At 42.3% G+C, this 23,127-nt stretch overlaps 1 protein-coding gene across 1 annotated transcript in view; it reads right to left on the reverse strand.

The window, feature by feature from the left end:
• Nucleotides 1-6,300: 6,300 nt before the first annotated feature.
• The window catches only part of adam12a (ADAM metallopeptidase domain 12a), a gene marked incomplete at its 3' end in the record, with an annotated part of 211,479 nt that continues 194,652 nt past the window's right edge, over nt 6,301-23,127 (reverse strand). The window contains exons 18-22 of the mRNA XM_080455765.1: nt 22,814-22,922; nt 20,709-20,847; nt 19,656-19,752; nt 15,014-15,436; nt 6,301-6,540 (exon numbers count right to left, since the gene is read on the reverse strand). Coding sequence (XP_080311891.1) covers nt 6,301-6,540; nt 15,014-15,436; nt 19,656-19,752; nt 20,709-20,847; nt 22,814-22,922 — 1,008 coding nt within the window. The remainder of the gene's footprint in view (nt 6,541-15,013; nt 15,437-19,655; nt 19,753-20,708; nt 20,848-22,813; nt 22,923-23,127) is intronic.

The following is a 23,127-nucleotide window of genomic DNA, read 5'->3' on the forward strand; positions in this document are numbered from 1 at the left end:
TCATGAGCATTGACAGATCTGGAATTGCTCCCTCGGCAGGTGAATCCAATCATCCCCTACTCAAAGAAGAGCTAGCTAACCTAGGGCCTGTTCCTCAAAAGGTGAATTAGAGCTAAAGCCTGGCTTTTCCACCTATCCTGGCTTAATTTAGCCAGGATTAGAGCTGACTCGGTTCCTCAAAAGGTGAATTATCTTGAAGATTAGTTTAGCCAGTTCACCCTGGCTAAGTTTAGCCTTATCCGATTCCTCAAAAGAGAATTGAAGCAAGCCTAGCTTAGTTACCATGGCAATTTAGCTGTGAAGTTAGCCTGGTCAGGAGCAGGCTAACAGCCAAGCTTACTTAATCTAGTGCCTTGTTCTTCAAGTTTTTCCACAGTTAATTCAAAACATGTGTTTGTATATGGACTCATTTTAATGACCCTGCATTCAAATAAAATGAAATAAATACAATAAGATATAATAAAATGAATTACTGAAATAGTGTGTGACCATGAATCATAATCATAATTGTTTCACAATGACTCATGTGATATGTAATTGTCACTCTGTTATAGTTAACACTATAGTTCATCTTGTTGTTAGATGTTATATATATATATATATTCCATTTTTTTTTAAATATTATAAAAAATGTCTGACACATACATACACACACATATACCCGTAACTAATAATTTATATATATATATATATATATATATATATATATATATATATATATATATATATATATATATATATATTATATATATATATATATATATATATATATATATAAAATATTAGTTAAGGGTTTAAAGGAGCCTCTTTGTAAGTCAATGAGGAGCATATTTTAAATGATCAATTTCTAGTCAATGGAGAAATTATTTTTTATTTCTTGTCCACCTTTGGAGTTACATCATGATGGCAAGGTAACTACACAACCCAAACCTCTACCAAAGTGGTCTTGCAAATGTGGGGTTATTTATTGCGTGTCTCGTCCCGTCCCGTCCCGTCCCCCCCGCTCATCCCGTCACGGCCCCCTGTCGCGGTCAACCCCCCCCCCCCGTCCCGTCCCGTCCCGTCCTGTCCCGTCCCGGCCCCCGTCGCAGTACACACCCCCCCCGTCCCGTCCCGTTCCCGTTCGTCCCGTTCGTCCCGTTGCCCGTCCGTCTCAAACACACACACACACACACACACACACACACACACACACACACACACACACACACACACACACACACACACACACACACACACACACACACACACACACACACACACTGTGTGTGTGTGTGTGTGTGTGTGTGTGTGTGTGTGTGTGTGTGTGTGTGTGTGCAATACTTTGGCATGCTTTCTCCCTGGATCTTTTATTGCGGTCGCGTTTCCTTTCTTGCTTAAATACATTTTACTTCCTTGTATGATTTCATGAGCTTCTGCAGTGCTGCTATTCAGCCACAGAGAAGAACGCTGCTCTGGTTTTGGACTCCGTGATTGGTCAAGTTCAAGGAATCTGTGCTCGAGTTCATGGTCTTTTATAGAAATACGTCGCCGGCGAATCCCCGCCCATTCAGCCTGGCTTCATTATCCTGGCTGGACACAGCCTGTCTTGACAAGGTCTAGCTCAACAAAGTTGCTCCTTTTCAGCCTGGCTTGGCGTCTGAGGAACGGAACAAACGAGGCTTTTCGGACCCGACTTTGTCAAGCCTTGATTTGGCTTAAGGCCAGGCTTTGTTAATTCACCTTTTGAGGAACAGGCCCCTAGTAACCTTGTTGGTTCAATAGAGGATATCCACATTTTGACCCTCAAATCAGGCTCTGTCCGGATGTCTTGGCTTTGGCCACCGGCTGCCTGGAAGGGTTTGGTTAGTTGATGCTATGACTCAAATCCACACGATCCCACAAAGGGCCCCCTCAGTCAGCACATGCAGCCCGAAAGGGAAATTATCCAAAGCACACATGATCTTTTAGCAGAGCGATATCTCAGTGTAGCACAGTCTCTCCAAGGGACGAATGCTTGCTTGATCTCAACTCATTTAGGACTCTTGTTCAGTTCACACCCTTGTCCCTACGTCCCTTAACTGAGTTGGCTGGCTCGCTATGAGCTTGTAGATCTACTTTTTTTTGTTTTAAATCATGAACATTTTTGCAAATCTTAATATATATGTTTTAACATTTGTAACTCAAATCTTTGCTTCTGGGAATTCTACAAATGTACCAAAAAAATTTACAAATTTATTATGTTGTTGCAGGGACCCCCAAGAAGCAAAGATTTGAGTAAAAATGTTTCGCTTTGAAAAAATATATACATGTTCAAAGATTTGCACACATTTTCACGATTCTTAAAAAAAAAAATAGCAGATCTACAATGTGGTTACACAGATGCGTTCCCGGTTTTAATGGGTTAAATGAACACATCAAAGCTCTGACAATTGCACTCTTTTACCCTCACACTGTTGGTTACGCTGCCCCCTGCTGACAGAAGGTGGGTGTGGTACACAGTATAATCCAAAGTGTCAATTTACCGTCGGCTGTACAAATTGATTGAACCTTACAGGTCCCTTTAATTCAATGCAACTCTGAGAAGGTAAAAATGGTACTCTCAGAAACACTTTCAACATGGGGTCCGTAATTTGGGCATGTCATCACACATTTTCAAAAAATAGCCAATCTGCAAGTGTCACGATGCAACCCATTGTGAGCTGGTATAGTTCTGCTATTTTTGTGCGACACCACGGTAGGTGGAAGTACAAAATTGTTGGGGGGCACGGTGGCGCAGTGAGGTTCGATTCCCGCCGTGACCTCTCTTCAGCGCCCATACCCTAGGTGGGGTTGACGAAAGGGCCTTTCTGTGTGGAGTTTGCATGTTCTCCCCGTGTGGGTAGGTACCCTCACAACAACATGCAGTAATCCTGGTCGCTATACCGACCTCCCCCTGGTCAGCCTGATGGAGGGGAAAGGAACTGGTTGGAATACCGTGCTACGTCCTACCGGGGAAACCCCCCCCCCCCCCGTCAGGTGATAAGAAGGCTAGTTGGCTCTCATGCATTGAAGGAGGCATGAGCTCGGCTCTGGGCTCCTTAGGCTGGCAGGGGGAGTGTAGCGCCCAGGATTACTTAGACAATTGGCACTGGGTGAAAAAGAGTTGCAAAATCGTGGGAAAAAAAAAAAGGAAGTACAAAATGGGACTCAATGGATAAATTGACACACCGGATTGTACTGTGTAATTACATACAAGTTAGCTGAGTAATATTGTTCACAATCATACTGCAGGACCTCTGTCTTATTACCAAGGCAGGCCTCTCTCTCTCCCCTCTGGTCCGTTTCAAGGCTTGCCAAACTGGCTCTGTGTCGATCCAGAGAGCACGGCCCCTTTCACAAAAGCTGTCATCGTCCATCAACTCCATCGGGCCTTAAATTAACTGTAAGTGGTCTTCCCCGAAAGCCAAACAGGGGAGTTGAGCGATGGCGCTGGGAGCGAAGGCCTTGTGTGCCTCCCTGAAACGGCAATCCTCCTAGTCATTGCACAATGAGATTATCACAACATCATCATCCTTTATCTGTGACGCTTCGGTATGTAACTCTCCTGTTAACCATATCAAGCGATGCTAAAACAACAGTCAGTTTTTCCCTTCATTATCATCATTCCAGTTACTTTCACTGATCGCAATTTCACAGATTTCCACAAGAAACCTTCTTTGTTGTCGTTTTTTCTTTTCTTTTCTTTTTCTTGCAGAAACAAACTGCAGAACGAAGGCAAACGTCAAAAGTTAAAAGGAAAAGAGAGAGAGGGAGAAAAAAATGAAAAAAAAAAACATCCCCAAGACGCTACCATGATGTAAAAGTGTCTGGCACAGTGCACTGTGTGGTAATAAATACAGAACATAAATACTTTACATGTACCTGAGCTCAGACTCGTAGCACCATTCAGAGACAGAGCACCGAAGGGAGACATCAGCTCTCCTCTTTTCTTTTTTTCTTTTTTAAAAAACTCCACGAGAAGAAGCCACCATCTTGTTAAGGTTTTTTTTTTCCCTCCCCCGGAGGTTTTCATAATAGTGCAAATTGTAATGTCTTTATATCGCAATTAAATGTCCCTTTTCTCCTGGTTCGGCTCTCTCTCAGCTGCTGTACTTGATGTTGGCGATTACACGAGGCTTTGGTAGAGTCAGGGGTTGCTTGTTGTTGCCACCCGGTCTGGAGAGAGAGAGAGAGAGAGAGAGAGAGACAAGAGAGGATTGTAGGTCTTACACAGTGGTGGGAGATATTTCTTTAAACTTTTTTTTTAAAGTAAAAGTATCAATGCTGCAATGTAGAAGTACTCTGTTACAAGTAAAAGTCCGGAATTCAAAATTTACTTGAGTAAAAGTACAAAAGTATTGGTATCAAAATGTACTCAAAGTACCAAAAGTAACATGTTTGAAATTAGCAGATCTACAAGCTCACAACTGAGCTTGTAGATCGGCTATTTTCAAATAGCCTTGGTATAAAATAGGGCTAAAGTGGTTAATGTATGTGTTTTATAATGTAATAATTTATGTCTGCAAAGTAACTAGCAACTAACGTTTTCAAATAACTAATGAGTAAAGTACAATATTTGCCTCCAGATGTAGTGGAGTAAAAGTAAAAGTATGGATAATTGGAGATTATATAAAAGTAAAAGTACCTCAAAATTGTACAGTACCTGAGTACATGTACTCAGTTAACTTTACACCACTGGAAGATTGTGGGTCTTTACAGAAATGACAATGATCTCTTTGTCTGTAAAAACACACTATGCATTATATCACGACTGTCGGGCAGACACATTCTATCTCCATGTTTCATTATTATTATTATTATTATTATTTCGTTATGTTTATTCTCTGCAAATGAATGCCGTATTCCAGTGGTTCTCAAACCTTTTCACGTCAAGGACCTCCATATTGACACTTATTAGCCCCCTTAACCCATTAAGACCTGGAACGGTGTCATTTTTAGATTTGAGCTAAAAAGCATTATTTTACACTTAGGCTATTCAAAAATAGCAGATATACAAGCTCGTAGCGCGGCACCGAGTGCCGCGCTACGAGCTTGCTGCTATTTTTGAAAAATCGTGAAAATGTGTGCAAATCTTTTAAAATATATATATTTAAAGCGAACATTTTTAACTCAAATCATTGCTTCTGGGGGTCCCTGGAACAAAATATTTTGATGGGGGTCCGCGGCCAAATACATATCATTTTGGGGGTCCTTGACATGAAAAAGATTGAACACCACTGATATAGAAACATAAGTTTTTCAGAATACTGTTGAGATTTAGGAGACATGTAGAATCGGCTTCAGGTCTCAATGGGATAAGAGAAGATATTTACGGCTCTAGCAGTGATTTTCAACCATTTTAGATTTGAAGGACCCCCAGTTTGACATGCATTAGGCTACGGACCCCCATTTAATGGCATTCATATCTCTGGGACCCCAATTTATATTGTGAAATCAATGTTAATTTTGCGCAGAACTCAAGAGAGTGTACTCAGACAATGTACAAATGGTACAGGAGAGTGTTCTATTTGTACACTATCTGAGTTACAGACCCATAAGGGCCCATTTGGTTCCTTGCCCTATTCAATACTTCACGGTGGGGGACGGGCGACGGTGGGGTCCCCAGTCTAGTAAAAATATTTAAAAAAAAGCCGATCTACAAGCTCACAATGCGACGCGTTGTGAGCTTGTAGATCAGCTATTCTCAAATGGCCGAAATGTATATAGGGCTGAATTGTATGTTTTGTGATAATAATCAAACTCTACAAAGTAACTACTAACTAAGGTTTTCAAATAATTGTAGTGGAGTAAAAGTACAATATTTGCCTCTGAGATGTAGTGGAGTAGAAGTAAAAGTACAGAAAACTGGAAATTCTCCAGTAAAGTAAAAATACCTCAAAACTGTACTTAACTCTCTCAGTGCCACACAACGAGATATCCCGAGTTTTTTCCTGAATGCCCTCAGTGCCAAGAACGAAAAATCCTGAGTTAAAAAATAAATAAAATAATAATATATATATATATATTTTTGTTTTTGGAAAAAAAAATTCAGAACCCAAGATATAATTATCTGAAGATTTGCAGCTCCATCCACTCCTTGTTTAACTTATAACTGAAAAAGGCTGTATCTCGCTTCCTAAGCACTTTTTTTTTACTTTGAAAAAAGAAAAAAATTGCTTGCACAGTATGAACATATTTTTTTATTTCATTGGCACTGAGAGAGTTAAGTACAGTACTTGAATAAATGTACTTAGTTACTTAGTTACACCACTGTCTAAAAAGCGTTGATGGCTGAGAGAGTCACCTGTTGTTGTTGGGGTGCGGCAGAGGACGAACAGGTCTGGGCACACCGGGGGGGACGGCCATGGCATGGCCACTGACCGTAGAGGGCCCTTGGAGGACCACCACAGAGGGTCCCTGGTGGTGGTGGTCCCCGGCAGCGGCACCCTGCGCCGCAGAGGGACTTCGTACCAGACGAGAGCTCCGTCCCAGCGGGTCGGCAGGCAGCGGCTTCTGGGGAGGCAGGGGTTTCTCCAGCTCCTGGTGTTGGAAAGAGCACAACTTTTTTTTTTACTTAAGTAAAAGTATTGATACTGCAATGTAGAACTACTCTGTTACAAGAAAAAGTCCAGAATTCAAAATGTACTCGGGTAAAAGTACAAAAGTATTGGCATCCAAATGTACTTAAAGTACCAAAAGTAGAGAGTACTCACTATGCAGAATGTCCTATTTGAAGTTATCAAATGTATAAAAATCTTTTGAAAATAGCCGATCTACAAGCTCACAATGTGTCGCATCTGGCCGAAATGTATATAGGGCTGAAGTGGTATGTTTTGTGATAATAATCTAAATCTACAAAGTAACTAGTAACATAAGTTTTCAAATAAATGCAGAGGAGTAAAAGTGCAATATTTGGATCCGAGGTGTAGTGGAGTAGAAGTAAAAGTATTGGAAATTGGAAATACTCAAGTAAAGTGCAAATACCTCAAAATTGTACTTAAGTACAGTACTTAAGTAAATGTACTTTCCACCAAATTCAAATTGTAAATTGTTATTGTAAATGGTTTTCATTTCAAGGAACTTCAAATAAATATGTTTATTTTTATTTATATAAATTTGGCCTCGGAGTCGGGACCCCCGTCTGAAATGATTTTGTGCCAGGGACCCCCCATACAAAAAATGTGAGCTTGTAGATAGGCTATTATTAGGCTAGGGTTATAGTGGTTAAACTGGGTCCCCAGCAGACCCCATTCACTGGAAACATTGCCCTAAAAAAGAAGAAAAAAAACACTCCCGAGAAGCACCAGCAGGGGGCAGTCAAAGTCAACCAATCAGAGCTAGTATAATGCTTGTTGTGTCCGCGTCCCTCTCCGTCACCATGGTAACGCTGCCCATCGGACATGTGATGAGGAGAGATGTCATGTGGTTCTAATCTGCGCTGATGAGGTCATGATAAACCCTACCTACTCCACTCTGTCCTTATTCTGCTCTGTTCTGTTCTTATAGCTCCTCTATCCTCACTCCTACAAGGATCTACAGTACACTGTACAGTATTATTATTAGCCAGTGGTGGAAAAAGTACTCAATTTATCTTTACTCAAGTAAAAGTGTCTATGCTGCAGTGTAGAAATACTTTGTTACGAGTAAAAAGACCTGTGTTCAGAATGTTACTTGAGTAAAAGTGCAAAAGTATTGGCATCAAAATGTACTTAAAGTGCCAAAATTAAAAGCATTAAAAGTAAAGTACTTGAGTAAATGTACTTAGTTACTTTCCACCACTGAGTACAGTTGGCTCTGTACTTGGTTAGCTCTTGTTTCCCTCTACAGTGCAGAGGGAAACGAGAGCTAACCAAGTACACCGAACCTCTTAAAATAGCAGATCTAGTCCACAAGACCTCGCAGCGCAAGGCGTTGTGAGCTTGTAGATCAGGCTATTTTTGGCTAATGTTCCCCTCACTCCCCTCGGAATCCTGTCACACAAAGATTCGGGGGACCCCCTGTAGTAACTCTGAGGACCCCTAAGTTTCCCAGACCCCCTGTTGAAGACCCCTGCAGTATACAGTATAAAGAAGGAAAGGACGATCTACAGTATACAAAGGTAGATAGGTTGCAAAATTGGAAAGCTTCTAGATTGATTTGAGTGATTTGAGCACCACCCATAAAATGTGATCCACACGCGTGTACATTGACATTTGTACTTGCATAAAATGTTCATACGTACTGTATGCAAGTTGACTTTTGAAGTCACAAAGAATAACCAATGCTTGTTAACTTGTGAATACTTTTTTCCATGACTTCACTTGTTTTTCTTTGCGTGACTTCAAATAGAAGGAAAGGACATCTATACTGTATGTTGCAAAATTCGAGAGCCTGTACATTTTATTTGAGCACTCGTAAACATTGAAATTTGCACTTGCATACAATATTCAAACACATGTACATTGGCATTTGGCACAAAGGACAAACAATTCTCGCAATGAAAACTGTCAATCTACACGTGTGTGAATATCTCTTCAGTGACGTCACATTTTTGGTGCGACTTCAAACTCGGATCACGCGTGTGTGGATTACAGGTTACAAGTTCAAATTTCAGTTTGACTCAAATCAAATCTAACCCTACCATTAGCTCTAGACAGACTGGCAGGTTTAATGCCACTCCAGAGGAAGAGAGATACTGTTTTGTTTTGTGAACTTGGTGAAATTGAAAATGAGGTTCACTTTTTGTTTTACTTGCTCTAAATATGATGATACAAGAGAGGTATTTGTGGTGATTTCCTTGAGTTAGATGATTACGAGAAGCTTGAGATATGTTCCTTGTTAAAGGAGCTTTTGTTGTGGCAGATTTTATTTGTCAAGCTTGGGAGAGAAGACAGAACACTCACATGTATGATGTGAATATATTGTAAAGCATGTTGTAAGCGTAAAATGGTGTCTTATAAACCCATGAGGGTTGGGCACTTTGTGTGCAGGACACAGAAATAAAATGATCTATCTATCTATCTATCTATCGATCTATCTACAAGCTCTCGACTTTTGCAACATAATCTACCTTCATCCAGAACCCTTGTAGGAGTGAGGATAGAGCAGCTACAGTAGGACAGGGTAGAATAAGGACCTGAGAAGCAGCCCTTTTACATCTGTTCTCCATTCACTTCCTCCTCTCCTCGCCAAAGGGGCTGGAGAGAAGCCTCCTCAAACATCTCCGACAGGACAGCAGCCAAGCGGCAGAACCTTGGAAAGCTCTAGACCGGTTATTTAAAACACCATTCCTTTCCACAATCTCAACGTTTGACGGTCCTTAACCCACTAGGACCGGGAACGCATTCTGTGTATAACCACTTTACTCATATTTTATACTTTGGGCTATTCAAAAAATAGCAGATATACAAGCTTAGATATACAATACTTGTAGATCTGCTATTTTGGAAAAATCGTGAACATTTGTGCAAATATTTGAATATATATATATTTTTAAAGGGAAAATGTTTTACTCAAATCTTTGCTTCTGGGGGTCCCTGGAACAAAACATTTTGAGATGGGGGTCGGTGGCCAAATACGTATCATTTCGGGGGGTCCTTGACATGAAAAAAGTTTGAGAACCACTGATATTATAGCAACATACGTTTTTCAGAAAACTGCTAGGATATAGAAGACATTTGTAAAATTCCCAGAGGCAAAACTTTGAGATACAAATGTTCGCTTTAAAAATAGATTTTTTTTTTGACGAGCCAAAGATATCTAAAAAATGACACACAGACGCGTTCCCGCCGGTCTTAATGGGTTAATGCACTGTTTCTCTTCTAAACCCTAACGGCCCTGTGAGAGGCTTCTTTTATGCCATCCATAAAGTGATTACGACCGGTTATGCCTCCCCTTTGCATCCATAATGCCAAAATCCATTAAGATATACAGTATATACTACTGCAGCACTGCTAATAAATCATAACGTTCGCCGCCAGCCACTTCATGAGAGGGGGGGGGGGGATGGGGGGGACCTCAGATCAATCCAAAAGCATCAGAACAAGTATCAAACGGTGGTTTAGATGAAAGGCAGACAAATCAAAATATGAAGGGTCTATTAACCCCTTAAGACCGGGGAAGCATCCGTGTCATTTTTAGATTTATTTAGCATTACATTATAGCAACATATGTTTATTTTTTGTTAGGATTTAGAAGACATTTGTAGAATCCCCATAAGCAAAGATTTGAGTTACAAATGTTCGCTTTAAAAAATAGATATTCAAAGATTTGCAAAAAAAAAAGTTTTTTCAATAAATAGCAGATCTACAAGCTCATAGCGCGGCACTCGGTGCCGCGCTATGAGCTTGTATATCTGGTATTTTTGAATAGCCAAAGAAATCGTGCTTTCCCGGTCTTAAAGGGTTAAGCGATGATGATGAATAGACATAAAACTCTCACTCTTGATTTCCCTCGAGCAGCGGTGGAAAAAGTACTCAAATTTTTTACTTGAGGAGAAAAGTATCAATACCTCAATGTAGAAATACTCTGTTAGGGCGCGCTCCCACCAAGAGTTGGCTGGCCGCTGTTTGCAGAATCTGCCAATGCATTGTCAATGCAAATGCATTGATTCACGCAAGAGCAGATTTTTCCGCTAGTCGCGCAGACCTTGCGTTTATCTGCTCTCCGCGACTAAGCATAAAACTGCTGGAGGCAGGCGCTGATTTTCTCCCTCTGTCCAATCGGGTGAGTCGAAGGCGGACCGTCTCAAGACTCAGGAAGCAACATGGTGCTCAAGGCAGCAGGCACAGGCGGTGCGGGTTACGGGGAGGCTCCTGAAAGTGAGTGACAGGCGCGACACTCCCGTTTTTTAGAATCCGCTGGCTGCAAAAAACTGTGGCCACGCACAACCTGCGTTTAACAGCGGCCAGCCAACTCTTGGTGGGAGCGCGCCCTTACAAGTAAAAAAGGCCTGTGTTCAAAATGTTACTTGAGTAAAACTACAAAAGTATTGGCATCAAAATATACTTCCAAGTACTAAAATGTTTGAAAATAGCAGATCTACAAGCTCACAACGCGTCGGCATCGGCTATTTTCAAAATAGCCTAGGTATAAAATAGGGCTAAAGTGGTTAACGCATGTTTTATAATGTAATAATTTATATCTGCAAAGTAACTAGGAACTAAACTTTTCAAATAATCGTAGTGGAGTAAAAGTACAATATTTTGTGCCCTTTTCCCTATACACCCCCCTGCAGAGATGCTTCCTGCTGCTGGGGGTAGCCTCGGTCCCAGCCTCACTCATCTGCGAAGAGAAGAGCCTGGTCACGACCTAAAGCAGCGAGTGTCTAGGAAGTCCTGAGTGGACAGGATTTCCGTTTCCCCCGGAAACGATATTATTGGACCAATCACAACACTCGTTTCATTTACGTAGAATGTTAACAGATTTGTAAAGCATCAACGTCATTTCCTTGGGCAGTACTTCCGCCAAATTCAACCATTTCCGGTTGTCAACTTCCTACACAACCAACATCCCAGGTCTTGCCCAGCGTGTGCTGGGGGTGGGGGAGGCAAAGCCTGGACCAACCCCCGTTGGGAGCTGCCATGCAGCTGCCTCAGATACCAGCGTCGTCGGGTCTGATGCCAACGGGCATGGCTTTCAATTTCACACTCACACACATTAACCCATTAAGACCGGGAACGCATTTTGTGTGTCATTTTTAGATGTCTTTGGCTATTCGAAAATAGCAGATCTACAAGCTCATAGCGCGGCACCGAGTGAGCTTGTAGATCTGCTATTTTTGAAAAATCGTGTAAATTTGTGTCAAAATCTTGGATTATATATTTTTTTAAAGCAAACATTTGTAAATATTTAGTTCCAGGAACCCCTAGAAGCAAAATTTGAGTTACAAATAAGAAAAAAAATCAAATATTTGCACAACTTTTCATGATTTTTCAAAAATTGCAGATCTACAAGCTTGTATATTTGCTATTTTTGAATAGCCCAACAAAATCAAAAAATGACACACAGATGCGTTCCCAGTCTTAAAGAGTTAAAAGAGCGGCGCCTGAAAGGGGAAGAGATGCTTCCCTCGTGAGAAATGACCTTCTTCTCACGTGCTGTTGTTTTGAAGAAAAAAAAGAACCCCACCGCCACAACAACAACAACAACACAGAACATAAAGCGCCCATCGTGCATTTCGAGAACACAATTAGTGCACGTTCACGTCTAATCGCGGGGACGCGAGTGTGGTGTGACACTCTATCCATCACGCTGACGTTGTCGCATTTGAAAAAAAAAAAATCATCCACCAAGGCGTCATCTGCGACCCTGACCGTTAATCTGTAAAGTCATTAGCACTTTAACACCCACTAATTAGGCTGATATTGGGTTGCGGCATGGCGTTGACCTCTGCCCAACCCCCCCTTCCCCCCCAAGTCGTATCCCCTGCCCTCCCTGGGGCGAGACTATGATCCTTGACATAATTAAAATCAAATCATAGGGGTGAGAGGAGCTTTAGCACTTGACACTCACTGAGGACTTGACTCAATCTCTTTGCTATTTTTCTTTCTTTAATATAATACTGTATCTCTGTCTCTTTCCCGTCCAGAGGGTCCGTGTCCGTCCCCTGTGGACGGGTCATACAGGATTAGAGAGGCAAATAAGGGATCTCAAAGGATCACCGAGTTATTGAGATACCCACCCAAGGACACTTTAGTTTTCAATTCACCTCAACTTTGACTGACTTCATTTGTACTGGCAACTACCCTGTAAAAAAAAAACCTGATCGTTGATTTAACTCTGAAAGCGTCAAATATTCCCAAAAGGGGGTCCCCTCCTCCCGACAACAGCAGTTTCCATTTCCTTTATGTACTGTACTGTATGTACTTGGACTCCGTGGCCAAATAATTATCATTTTGGGGGTCCTTGACATGAAAAAGTTTGAGAGCCACTGCTATAAGGTACTAGAACATATCTGTAAGTGGGATAAAATACTGGATTTAATCTACAAAATACAGTAAGTCATTACCCAAGGATAGATAGCTAGACAGACAGAAGGACAGACGGAGAGAGAGAGAGAGAGAGAGAGAGAGAGAGAGAGAGAGAGAGAGAGAGAGAGAGAGAGAGAGAGAGAGAGAGAGAGAGAGAGACAGACAGAGAGAGACAGAGACAGAGAGAGACAGAGAGAGACAGAGAGAGACAGAGAGAGAGGACTTTATCCGGAGGGAAATTCAATTGTCATCGCGGCACCACAGTAAGAATGAAACAAAGATTCACGTAAGGGTAGAAGAGAACAAGAGCAGAATAAGTTGTACTAGTAAAAAAAAAAAAAAATAGGATAACAAAATAATAATATTTTGTGTTTGAGTTTTGCTTCAGGGTTTTGCTACGGTGTGTGTTGACATCAGGCTGTTATAGCAATGTATTATTATGAAGGACAAACAACACCAGAGTAATGGACAGTTTGTGACAGTGTGGAATGGCAAAGTGACTGAGTTTTGTCTCAAAGCCCCGGGGCTGAAGGCTCAGGAAGAGGTTTTTCCCTGAGGCTGAAGGACAAAAAAACAAACAAAAAAATCTAAACAAAACGAGCTGTATTCAGGGCACGGTCACACCGCACTTTTATTTTACCTATGGGGCGGAATCTGCCAATGCTTTGTCAATGCAAACGCGTGAATTCATGGTCTTGCGCATCTTTCTGGAGAATCCACGCATTTGCATTGACAAAGCATTGTCAGATTCCGCCCCATAGGTAAAATAAATGTGGCCTCAATCTGTAAACACATCCTTGTAGTTTTTAACTCTGTGTTACAGTACTTGCACTTAAATGTACACATCGTTGCTGTCGGGCAGAAAACCTCAACCTTAAGACCTGGAAAGGCATCTGTGTCATTTTAAGATTTCTTTGCCTATTCAAAAGCTCATAGCGCAGCACCGAGTGCCGCACTATGAGCTTGTAGATCTGCAAAAGAAAAAAGGAAAATTCGTGCAAATCTTTGGTTTGAATATATATTTTTAAAGCGATTTTTTTTTTACTCAAATCTTTGCTTCTGGGGATTCCACATGTCTTCTAAATCCTAAAAAACGTATATGTTGCAACATATCAGTGGTTCTCAAACTTTTTTCATGTCAAGGACCCCCAAAAGGATATGTATTTCTCCCCGGACCCCCATCTCAAAATATGTTGTTCCAGGGACCCCCAGAAGCAAATGTTCCCTTTACAAATTAAAAGATTTTGAAAAATGTTCAAGATCTTTAAAAAATAGCAGTTCTACAAGCTCATAGCGCGGCACTCGGTGTGTAACCCGTGATTATGAATCCCACCAACGTTATAGCATAGACCCGCCTTACCTGTGTCTGATTGGCTCCCTGGCAGGCATAGTTTTACTGAGGTTAGGGTTAGGTTTAGGCATAGTTGCAAAAAACGAGAACTGTCAGTCACAGTGACTACTGGCCAATCCCAGCGGGTTTTGCCTACAACTGCGGTGGGCAGTGTTGATTTTGACAGCAAAGTTTGATTTAGTTTTAGTCATAGTCTTTTGAATAACATTCCATTTAGTTTTAGTCATATTTTAGTTATCTGAAATGTTTTAGTTTTTGTCTGGTTTTCTAAAATGGATTTTGGCGGTGCTGTTATGGCGTCGTAATTACTGATTTTACACTTGGTTGCATGCTGAAAATAGCCGATCTACAAGCTCACAACGCGCTGCGACGCGTTGTGAGCTTGTAGATCGGCCATTTTCAAAGCGTAACACCCGAGCGCAACCAAACATAAAATGACTTGTCATTTAGTTCTACTGGATCTCTTCTCCACTAGTCCCTCACTGACATTCTAGTCTAGTTTGTATTTGTTGACAAAATTGTCTATATATCTAGTCTTAGTTTAAGTCATCGTATTTTATTTAGTTTTCATCTGTGAAAAAAGGTAGTCGACGAACATTTTTCCTCATAGTTTTAGTCGACGAAATCAACACTGCCTAGAACTGCGGTGGGATCCGTAATAACGCGGCAACCGACAGTATAGCAACCGACAGGGAGGCGCGCTCAAACTCACCATGACCATCCTGCAGGAAGCATGGCGCTGTGGCACGCTGCGGAGGAACGACGCGCCGCCGCCGCCGCCCCCCCGGGGCGGGACGACCACGCGGGCGTGGTGGTGGGGGGCGTGGCCTTGAGGAGGAGGGGGTGGAGCCGCCGCCCCCACCCGGTGGGGGGGAGGAGGGGCCGGGGGCCTCGAGGCCCCGGCGGGAACCACCACGGGGGAGGAGAGGAGGGACAGGGTGAGAGACAGCGGGACGACGGGTGCGTGGCTGCTGCTGCTGCTGCCGAGGTGAACGACGGAGGGGGGACACTGGGGCAGCCGGCGCAGGTTGTGGTGGGAGGAGGGGCAGGAGGAGGAGGGAGCCCCCGGTGGCGGTGGTAGCGGCAGGCGGCAGGCCGCCTCGGCGGAGTGAGGCCCCAGGTGAGGAGGAGGAGGCTGTGGAGAGAGAGACGAGACAAAGTCAGAGAGAGAGACGAAACGCGCGCACACACGCGCACGCGCGCGCGCACACACACACACACACACACACCACCCCGAGCTGTCTGTTTCCTATCAGCCAGCAGTCGTGTTAACCCATTAAAACCGGGAACCACTTTAACCATTATTTTATACTTTGGGCTATTCAAAAATAGCAGATCTACAAGCTATGAGCTTGTAGATCTGCTATCTTTGAAAAAAAATCGTGAAAATGGGCGCAAATCTTTGAATAGGTACATTTTTAAAGGTGAACATTTGTAACTGTGAAATGTCTCAACAAATGTCTTCATTTCTCTGAAAAACTACTGTTGCTATGTCAGTCGTGCTCAAACTTTTTCTTGTCAAGGACCGCCCAAAAATTACATATTTTTGACACTCACACACAAGCTCATAGCGCGCGCTACGAGCTTGTAGATCTGCTATTTTTGAATAGCCCAAAAGGATAAAATAATGTTTATAGCTCAAATCATAAAATGACACAGATGTGCTCCCGATTTTAATGGGTTAACCTCCTCCCCCCCCCTCTCACCGCCCTTCCTTCCCTTTTCCGAGGCTGTCGGGGGGGGGGGGCGCGCATAAATCAAGTGCTCCTGACGGTCTGCTCTCTGCTCCCTAAGGTGCTGCTCAGGTTAGCGTATCAAAGGGCTGAGAGACAAAAAGATCCTGCTGCCACGAGCACCCGTCTGGCAGGGGTGGAAAAAGTATATATATTTTTTAACTTAAGTAAAAGTATCTGTACTGCAATGTAGAAAATACTCTGTAGTACAAGTACATGTCCGGAATTCAAAATTGGACTTGAGTAAAAGTATAAAAGTATTGGCATCAAAATGTACTTAAAAGTACCAAAAAGTAGAAAGTACTCTATTATGCAGAATGTCCTATTTCACGTTTTTCAAGTTTTCAAATGAATAAATCTTTTGAAAATAGCAGATCGACAAGCTCACAATGCGTCGCGACGCATTGTGAGCTTGTAGATCGGCTATATTGGAAATTGGAAATACTCAAGTAAAGTACAAATACCTCAAAATTGTACTTGAGTACTTAGTTACTTTCCACCACTGCCGTATGGTCAGAGACTCAGGAAAAGCAGCGTCCAGGCAGACGACCCCACACACACACACACACACACACACACACACACACACACACACACACACACACACACACACACACACACACACACACACACACACACACACACACACACACACACACACACACACACACACACACACACACACACACACACACACATGGGCAGAGCTAACTAACAGCGCAGAACATGGGCCAAAATATGAGACTGCTTGTTATTCAACACTGGCCAGACATGTGTATGTGCTCAAATGTACAACCCAGTACATACACATATACAGTACATGTGCTCTTGCACACACACACACACACACACACACACACACACACACACACACACACACACACACACACACACACACACACACACACACACACACACACACACACACACACACACACACACACACACACACACACACACACACACACACGTACACACACACACACACACACAGCACCGATTTAACACAGCTCCTGACAACTGGAAAATGACCTCACCTGCACTCCGCTTACACATCAAACAGTCTTACATCCTTTCTCTTCTTACCGTAGCGTCCACAATGAAAAGCACATGCTGGGCTAACTAAAAACACCCACCCCTACAGTATAACCCGTTCATTCCGGGTTAACGCGTCTCTGTCATTTTTAGATTTCTTTGGGCTATTCAAAAATAGCAGATATACAAGCTCACAGCGCGGCACCGAGTGCCGCGCTGTGAGCTTGTAGATCTGCTATTTCTTTAGAAAAATCTTGAAAATGTTTGAATATATATATATTTTTTAAAGCGATTATTTGTCAAATATTTTTGTTCCAGGGACCCCCCCCCCCAGACGCAAAGATTTGAGTTACAAATGTTCGCTTTAAAAAGTATATATATATCCAAAGATTTGGACACATTTTCAAGTTTTTTTTATCAAAAATAGCAGATCTACAAGCTCCGAGAGTGCCGCGCTATGAGCTTGTATATCTGCTGTTATATTTGAACAGCCAAAGAAATCTAAAAATGACAGAGATGCGTTAAGCCGGATTGAATGGGATAATGTACAACAGCAGACACGGCGTGTCTGGGGCGCGCGTGTGTGTGTGTGTGTGTGTGTGTGCCGGCCTGCAACACGAAAAATGTCAAATCAAACTCTCCTCCGCTCCCGCCGCCCGGCCCGGCGCGGTGCGGCGCGGCATGTTTATTTGAACCCTGTTTCAAATCGATCACAGGCCCTATCATTGTTATATAATAAAGCCGGAGCAATCACAGCGTTGTTAAGGCAACACGGCTTAGACATTCCGCACAGCAGAGCAGCAAGAGGTGCCGCTGTGTTTCGCAATTATCTGCGAGAGGGTGGACTCTGTAACGAGAATGGACAGCCGCCGCATCAACATTCCCCGCGCGAGACACGCGCAAGATAAATCAATTTCTCCCCCTAACAGGCGTTCTTCTCTCTAATGACAAGAAATGTATTGAAGTGTCATGAGCACGTTGCCACGCGGAGCGGGGGGGGGGGGGGCGGGGGGTGGGGGGCTTTAACCCATTAAGACCTGGGACGCATCTGTGTCATTTTTTGCTTTGAGCAAAAAAGCATTATTTTACACTTTGGCTATTCAAAAATAGCAGATATACAAGCTCATAGCGCGGCACCGAGTGCCGCGCTATGAGCTTGTAGATCTGCTATTTTTGGAAAATCAAGAAAATGTGTGCAAATCTTTGAATATACATATTTTTAAAGCGAACATTTGTAACTCAAATCTTTGCTTCTGGGGGGTCCCTGGAACAAACTATTTTCAGATGGGGGTCCGCGGCCAAATACACAATAATTTTGGGGGTTCCTTGACATGAACAAGTTTGAGCACCACTGATATAGAAACATTTGTTTTTTCAGAATACTGTTGGGATTTAGAAGACATTCGTAGAATCGGCTTCAGGTCTTAATGGGTTAATTGGATTTGAATGAGCTGCCGTTTATGTGAAAACAACATGTCACTCTGGGAGAGAATGATTTAGCATTTTTGAGGGAGAGAGAGAGAGAGAGAGAGTGAGCGAGCGAGCGAGCGAGCGAGCGAGCGAGAGAGAGAGAGAGAGCGCTGCAGCATGTCTATTACACTGTAGGCAAGATGAGCTTCTCCTTTAAACACATCAGTGGTGGGAGAGGCACTCAAGTACTCAAATGTTTTACTTCTACTTTTACTTCTACTCCAATACCGATACATCTGCTATTTTTAAATACATTTTTGGGGGGCTTTTTATGCCTTTATTGATAGTGTACAGTACATAGACAGGAAACGTGGGGAGAGAGAGAGACGGGGAGTGACACGCAGCGAAGGTCGTCGGGATCGGGACTCGAACCCGCGACACGCTGTCAGGCTGCAATGGAGCCTAGGTTGGCCCGGACCGCTAGGCCAGCGGTCCGGGCCAATAGAAGCAATTCTATAGGATATGTTTGCTATTCGTCATACAACAGAGTACTGTATGTATATAGGACTTGAGTGGCCAATGTATCTGGTAATAGACTAGTGGGATATCATATTATGGTATACGGTATACAGTCTCTGTGTTGAGGAGTGTGTTTCTGGGGCTTGCTGTGTGTGTGTGTGTGCAGTGGTGGAAAGTAACTAAGCACATTTACTTAAGTACTGTACTTAAGTACAATTTTGAGATATTTGTACTTTACTTGAGTATTTCCAATTTCCAATACTTTTACTTCTACTCCACTACATCTCAGAGGCAAATATTGTACTTTTACTCCACTACAATTATTTGAAAACTTTAGTTACGAGTTACTTTTCAGATATACATTTTTATATTATAAAACATACATTAACCACTTTAGCCTTATTTTATACAGTACCTAGGCTATTTGAAAATAGCCGATCTACTTTTGTACTTTTACTCAAGTAAAATTTTAATTCTGGACTTTTACTTGTAACAGAGTATTTCTATATTGCAGTTTCTATATTGCAGTCTTCTGGGGTTTGCTGTGTGTGTGTGTGTGTGTGTGTGTGTGTGTGTGTGTGTGTGTGTGTGTGTGTGTGTGTGTGTGTGTGTGTGTGTGTGTGTGTGTGTGTGTGTGCGCGCCTCTAAGAGTATAACCTTGAAAATGGCTCCATGAGGCGGTGGTGGGCTTCTGCACACTGACTGCTGTGGGTTAGGAGGACTGGACGGTCGGCTTGGCCCCCCGCTCACTGACCTGGGGGAGGGGCAATATGAAGACATCTCACATGAATTAAGAGCACATGATAACATAATGTGTGTGGGGGGGGGCTGTTAGGGGTTAAGTGTCTCGTTTAGGAACACTTCAACACGTATTACTGGGCAAACAGGTGACCTTCTGATTTCCAGGCGGCCTCTTTACCCACTAAGCCAGTGGTTTTCCACTCTCAACCTTTTCCGGCCACGACCCCCCAAAGAATCATATTTGAACTGGGGACCCCCCCAAAGAATTATATTTGAACTGGGGACCCCCCATCCTGACAAAGCACTTGGAATTGTTGGAGTTCAGGCATTACATTTAGTTTGACTCGGTTCCACAGATACACTGTAAATGGTGTGAAAATATATATGTCACAATTTTTGCCTCTTTCTTATATTATTTGACAATTTGGCCAATGTTTGACCAGTTTTTATAGTATGGTTTGTTGATTACATTTGATGCATTAATGGTAATAATCTTTTTTCATTTAATTTAATTTCATAAAATTTGCTTTCATACAAATTTCCCCCCTTAAAAATCCTTAAATTGTCACTTTACTGTCATCTGGGGACCCCCCCCCCAAAAAAATCATGTCGGGGGGTCCCGACCCACAAGTTGAGAACCACTGCAATAAGCTACGGCCGTACTTTTTTGGAACATTAGGACCTCAAATCTTTGCATTCTGGGGGGTCCCTGGAACAAAAATATTTGACAAACGTTTAAAAAATTATATATATTCAAAGATTTGCAAAAATTATCACGTTTTAAAAAAAAAAAGCAGATATACAAGCTCATAGCGCGGCACTCACGCCGTGCTATGAGCTTGTATATCTGCTATTTTTTGAATAGCCCAAAGAAATCTTAAAAATGACAGATGCGTTCCCGGTCTTCACAGAAAGCTTATTATGGAGAACTCAGAGAAAACACGTGTTCATGATGTAAAAAAAAAGCACCTGAGCTTCTCCATGGTGTTCTTCTTGTTGGTGAAGCTGAGCACGCCCAGCAGACTCTTCCTCTTGATGAAGAAGAACAGACCAGCACCCATGAAGCTGAGGAGAGCCACCAAGATCCCCACCATCACACCGCCACTGTCTTCACACACACACACACACACACACACACACACACACACACACACACACACACACACACACACACACACACACACACACACACACACACACACACACACACACACACACACACACACACACACACACACACACACACACACACACACACACAGTTATTTTCAATGTAGGAATTTACAACAACAGCGATTCTGAACCCTTTTCATTTCAAGGACCCCCAGGGTCAGAGGTGGAAAAAGCACTAAAATGTTTTACCTAGTAAAAGTATCAATACTGCATTGTAGAAATACTCCAGTACAAGTAAAAGTCCGGTATTCGGAATTTACAAAAGTATCGGTATCAAAATGTACTTAAATACCAAAAGGTAGAAAGTACTCTTTATGCAGAATGTCCCATTTCCAAACGACCTGCTATCTAAACGACATTGTTAGCAAAAGAAGAACACGTCTAAAAAGCAAAGAGGTAAATACTGATAGACAGAAAAAAAAGAGGTTAAAGTAGCCTGGCTTCAGCCCCTAAATCGCTAGCCGCGCCCATTAAAACATTACATTACAGTCATTTAGCAGACGCTTTTATCCAAAGCGACTTGCAATAAGTGCATTCAACATAGGTAGGGAACGAAACTACTAATCACCAGAAGTCTTAAGTGCATTTTCTGCAAAAACAAGCAACCAAGAGTATACCTAGTGCTAAGGTAAAAGTGCAATATATCAGCTACCTATTTCCTTAAACAGATGAGACAAAATAGCAAAATCAAATGAGCAGGAGCTAAAACAAATAAGTGTATCGACTAAACAAGATCCAATAAAACAATACAACAATAAAACAAGAGTTCGTACAACTACAGTAGTTAACAACAAGTAGGCCAGGCAAAGAGGAAGGGTAGTGTTTCCTGAAGAGGTGGGTTTTCTGGCGAAGTGAAACGAAATGAAAGTTCAGGCTGAGCGTCAGGCTAAGGTTAAAGTGCTCTTTGAAGGGAAACGCATGAATGAATAAATAAATACATAAATAAATAAATACATAAACGTGTAGCCTTTAAATACAAAAAGGTGTATTAGTATAACCATCTTGTTTTTTTGTACACCCGCTGCCACTGCTGTCTCCTTTATTTAAAACTTTAACAAACAACCATCTTCTGTTGTTTTCTCTGGTACTTTTGGCAGAAATCCCCAGAAAATCTGTCAGCAATGTTTCAGTAAGTTTATCACTAGACTAACGTAACACATGTTTCTGTTCTGTATACGAAAGCAAGTGCATAAGAAGTAGATTAGCTGCTTAAAGGGATATTTCACTTTCAAACATGTTTGGGGTTGATTTTAACGTCTACTCTAGCTTTTGTGAGTGAACACCCCAGACAGTTTTTAAGTTGCTTGATTCATCATTTAGATATTTGATATTCATTTTAACAGACACATCCCCTTCCTATACAATATACAAACACGTCGTACATTCAAACCACATTTTATTTCAAGAAGAAATTATCCCACAATTTTTGTAACCCTTTTTTTCCCCCGGTGCCAATTTTCTAAGTGATCCTGGGCGCTACACTCCCCCCACCAGCCTAGCCGAGCTCATGCCTCCATAAATGCATGAGAGCCAACTGACCTTCTTATCACCCGACAGGGGGGCGTTTCCCCGGTAGGACGTAGCGCTTGAAAGGAACACACGTTATTCCAACCAGTTCCTTTCCCTTCCATCAAGCATAACCTTCTCGCTGTGAGGCAACAGCGCTACCGACTGCGCCACCGTGCCCCCCAAACTGCATTTGAACCATGTTAGATTCATTGAAAACACCCGTCCTTGGTTCTGGCGACTGATATTGTCCTTCTAATGCGTTTTTTTTTTCCCAAAAAAATATAAAAAGACACGCTGTGGACATAATGTGTGAGTTATACCTGTTAATCTCAGAGGGACATATGTGTGAGTTATACCTGTTAATCTCAGAGGGACATATGTGTGAGTTATACCTGTTAATCTCAGAGGGCCGCTGTCCACGCTGCCCCCAAAACCTGCTTGGACACAGAACGGAGGGGCCCAGTGGGCCTCACAGTGACAGTTGTTGTTATTGTTGCACACCTGCATTATCCAGGAGGAGGAGGAGGAGGAGAAGAAGAGGATTATTAATACGAAACATACATTAATCACATAACCCATTAAAACCGGGATCTGTGTAACCACTTTAACCATTATTTTATACGTTAGCTTGTAGATCTGCTATTTTTGAAAAATTGGGGAAAAAAAAGATTTGATATGAACATATATTCAAAGATTTGCAAAAAAA

This window comes from Gymnoscopelus braueri (genome assembly GCF_963280865.1).
Source record: "Gymnoscopelus braueri genome assembly, chromosome: 17".
NCBI lineage: Eukaryota > Metazoa > Chordata > Actinopteri > Myctophiformes > Myctophidae > Gymnoscopelus > Gymnoscopelus braueri.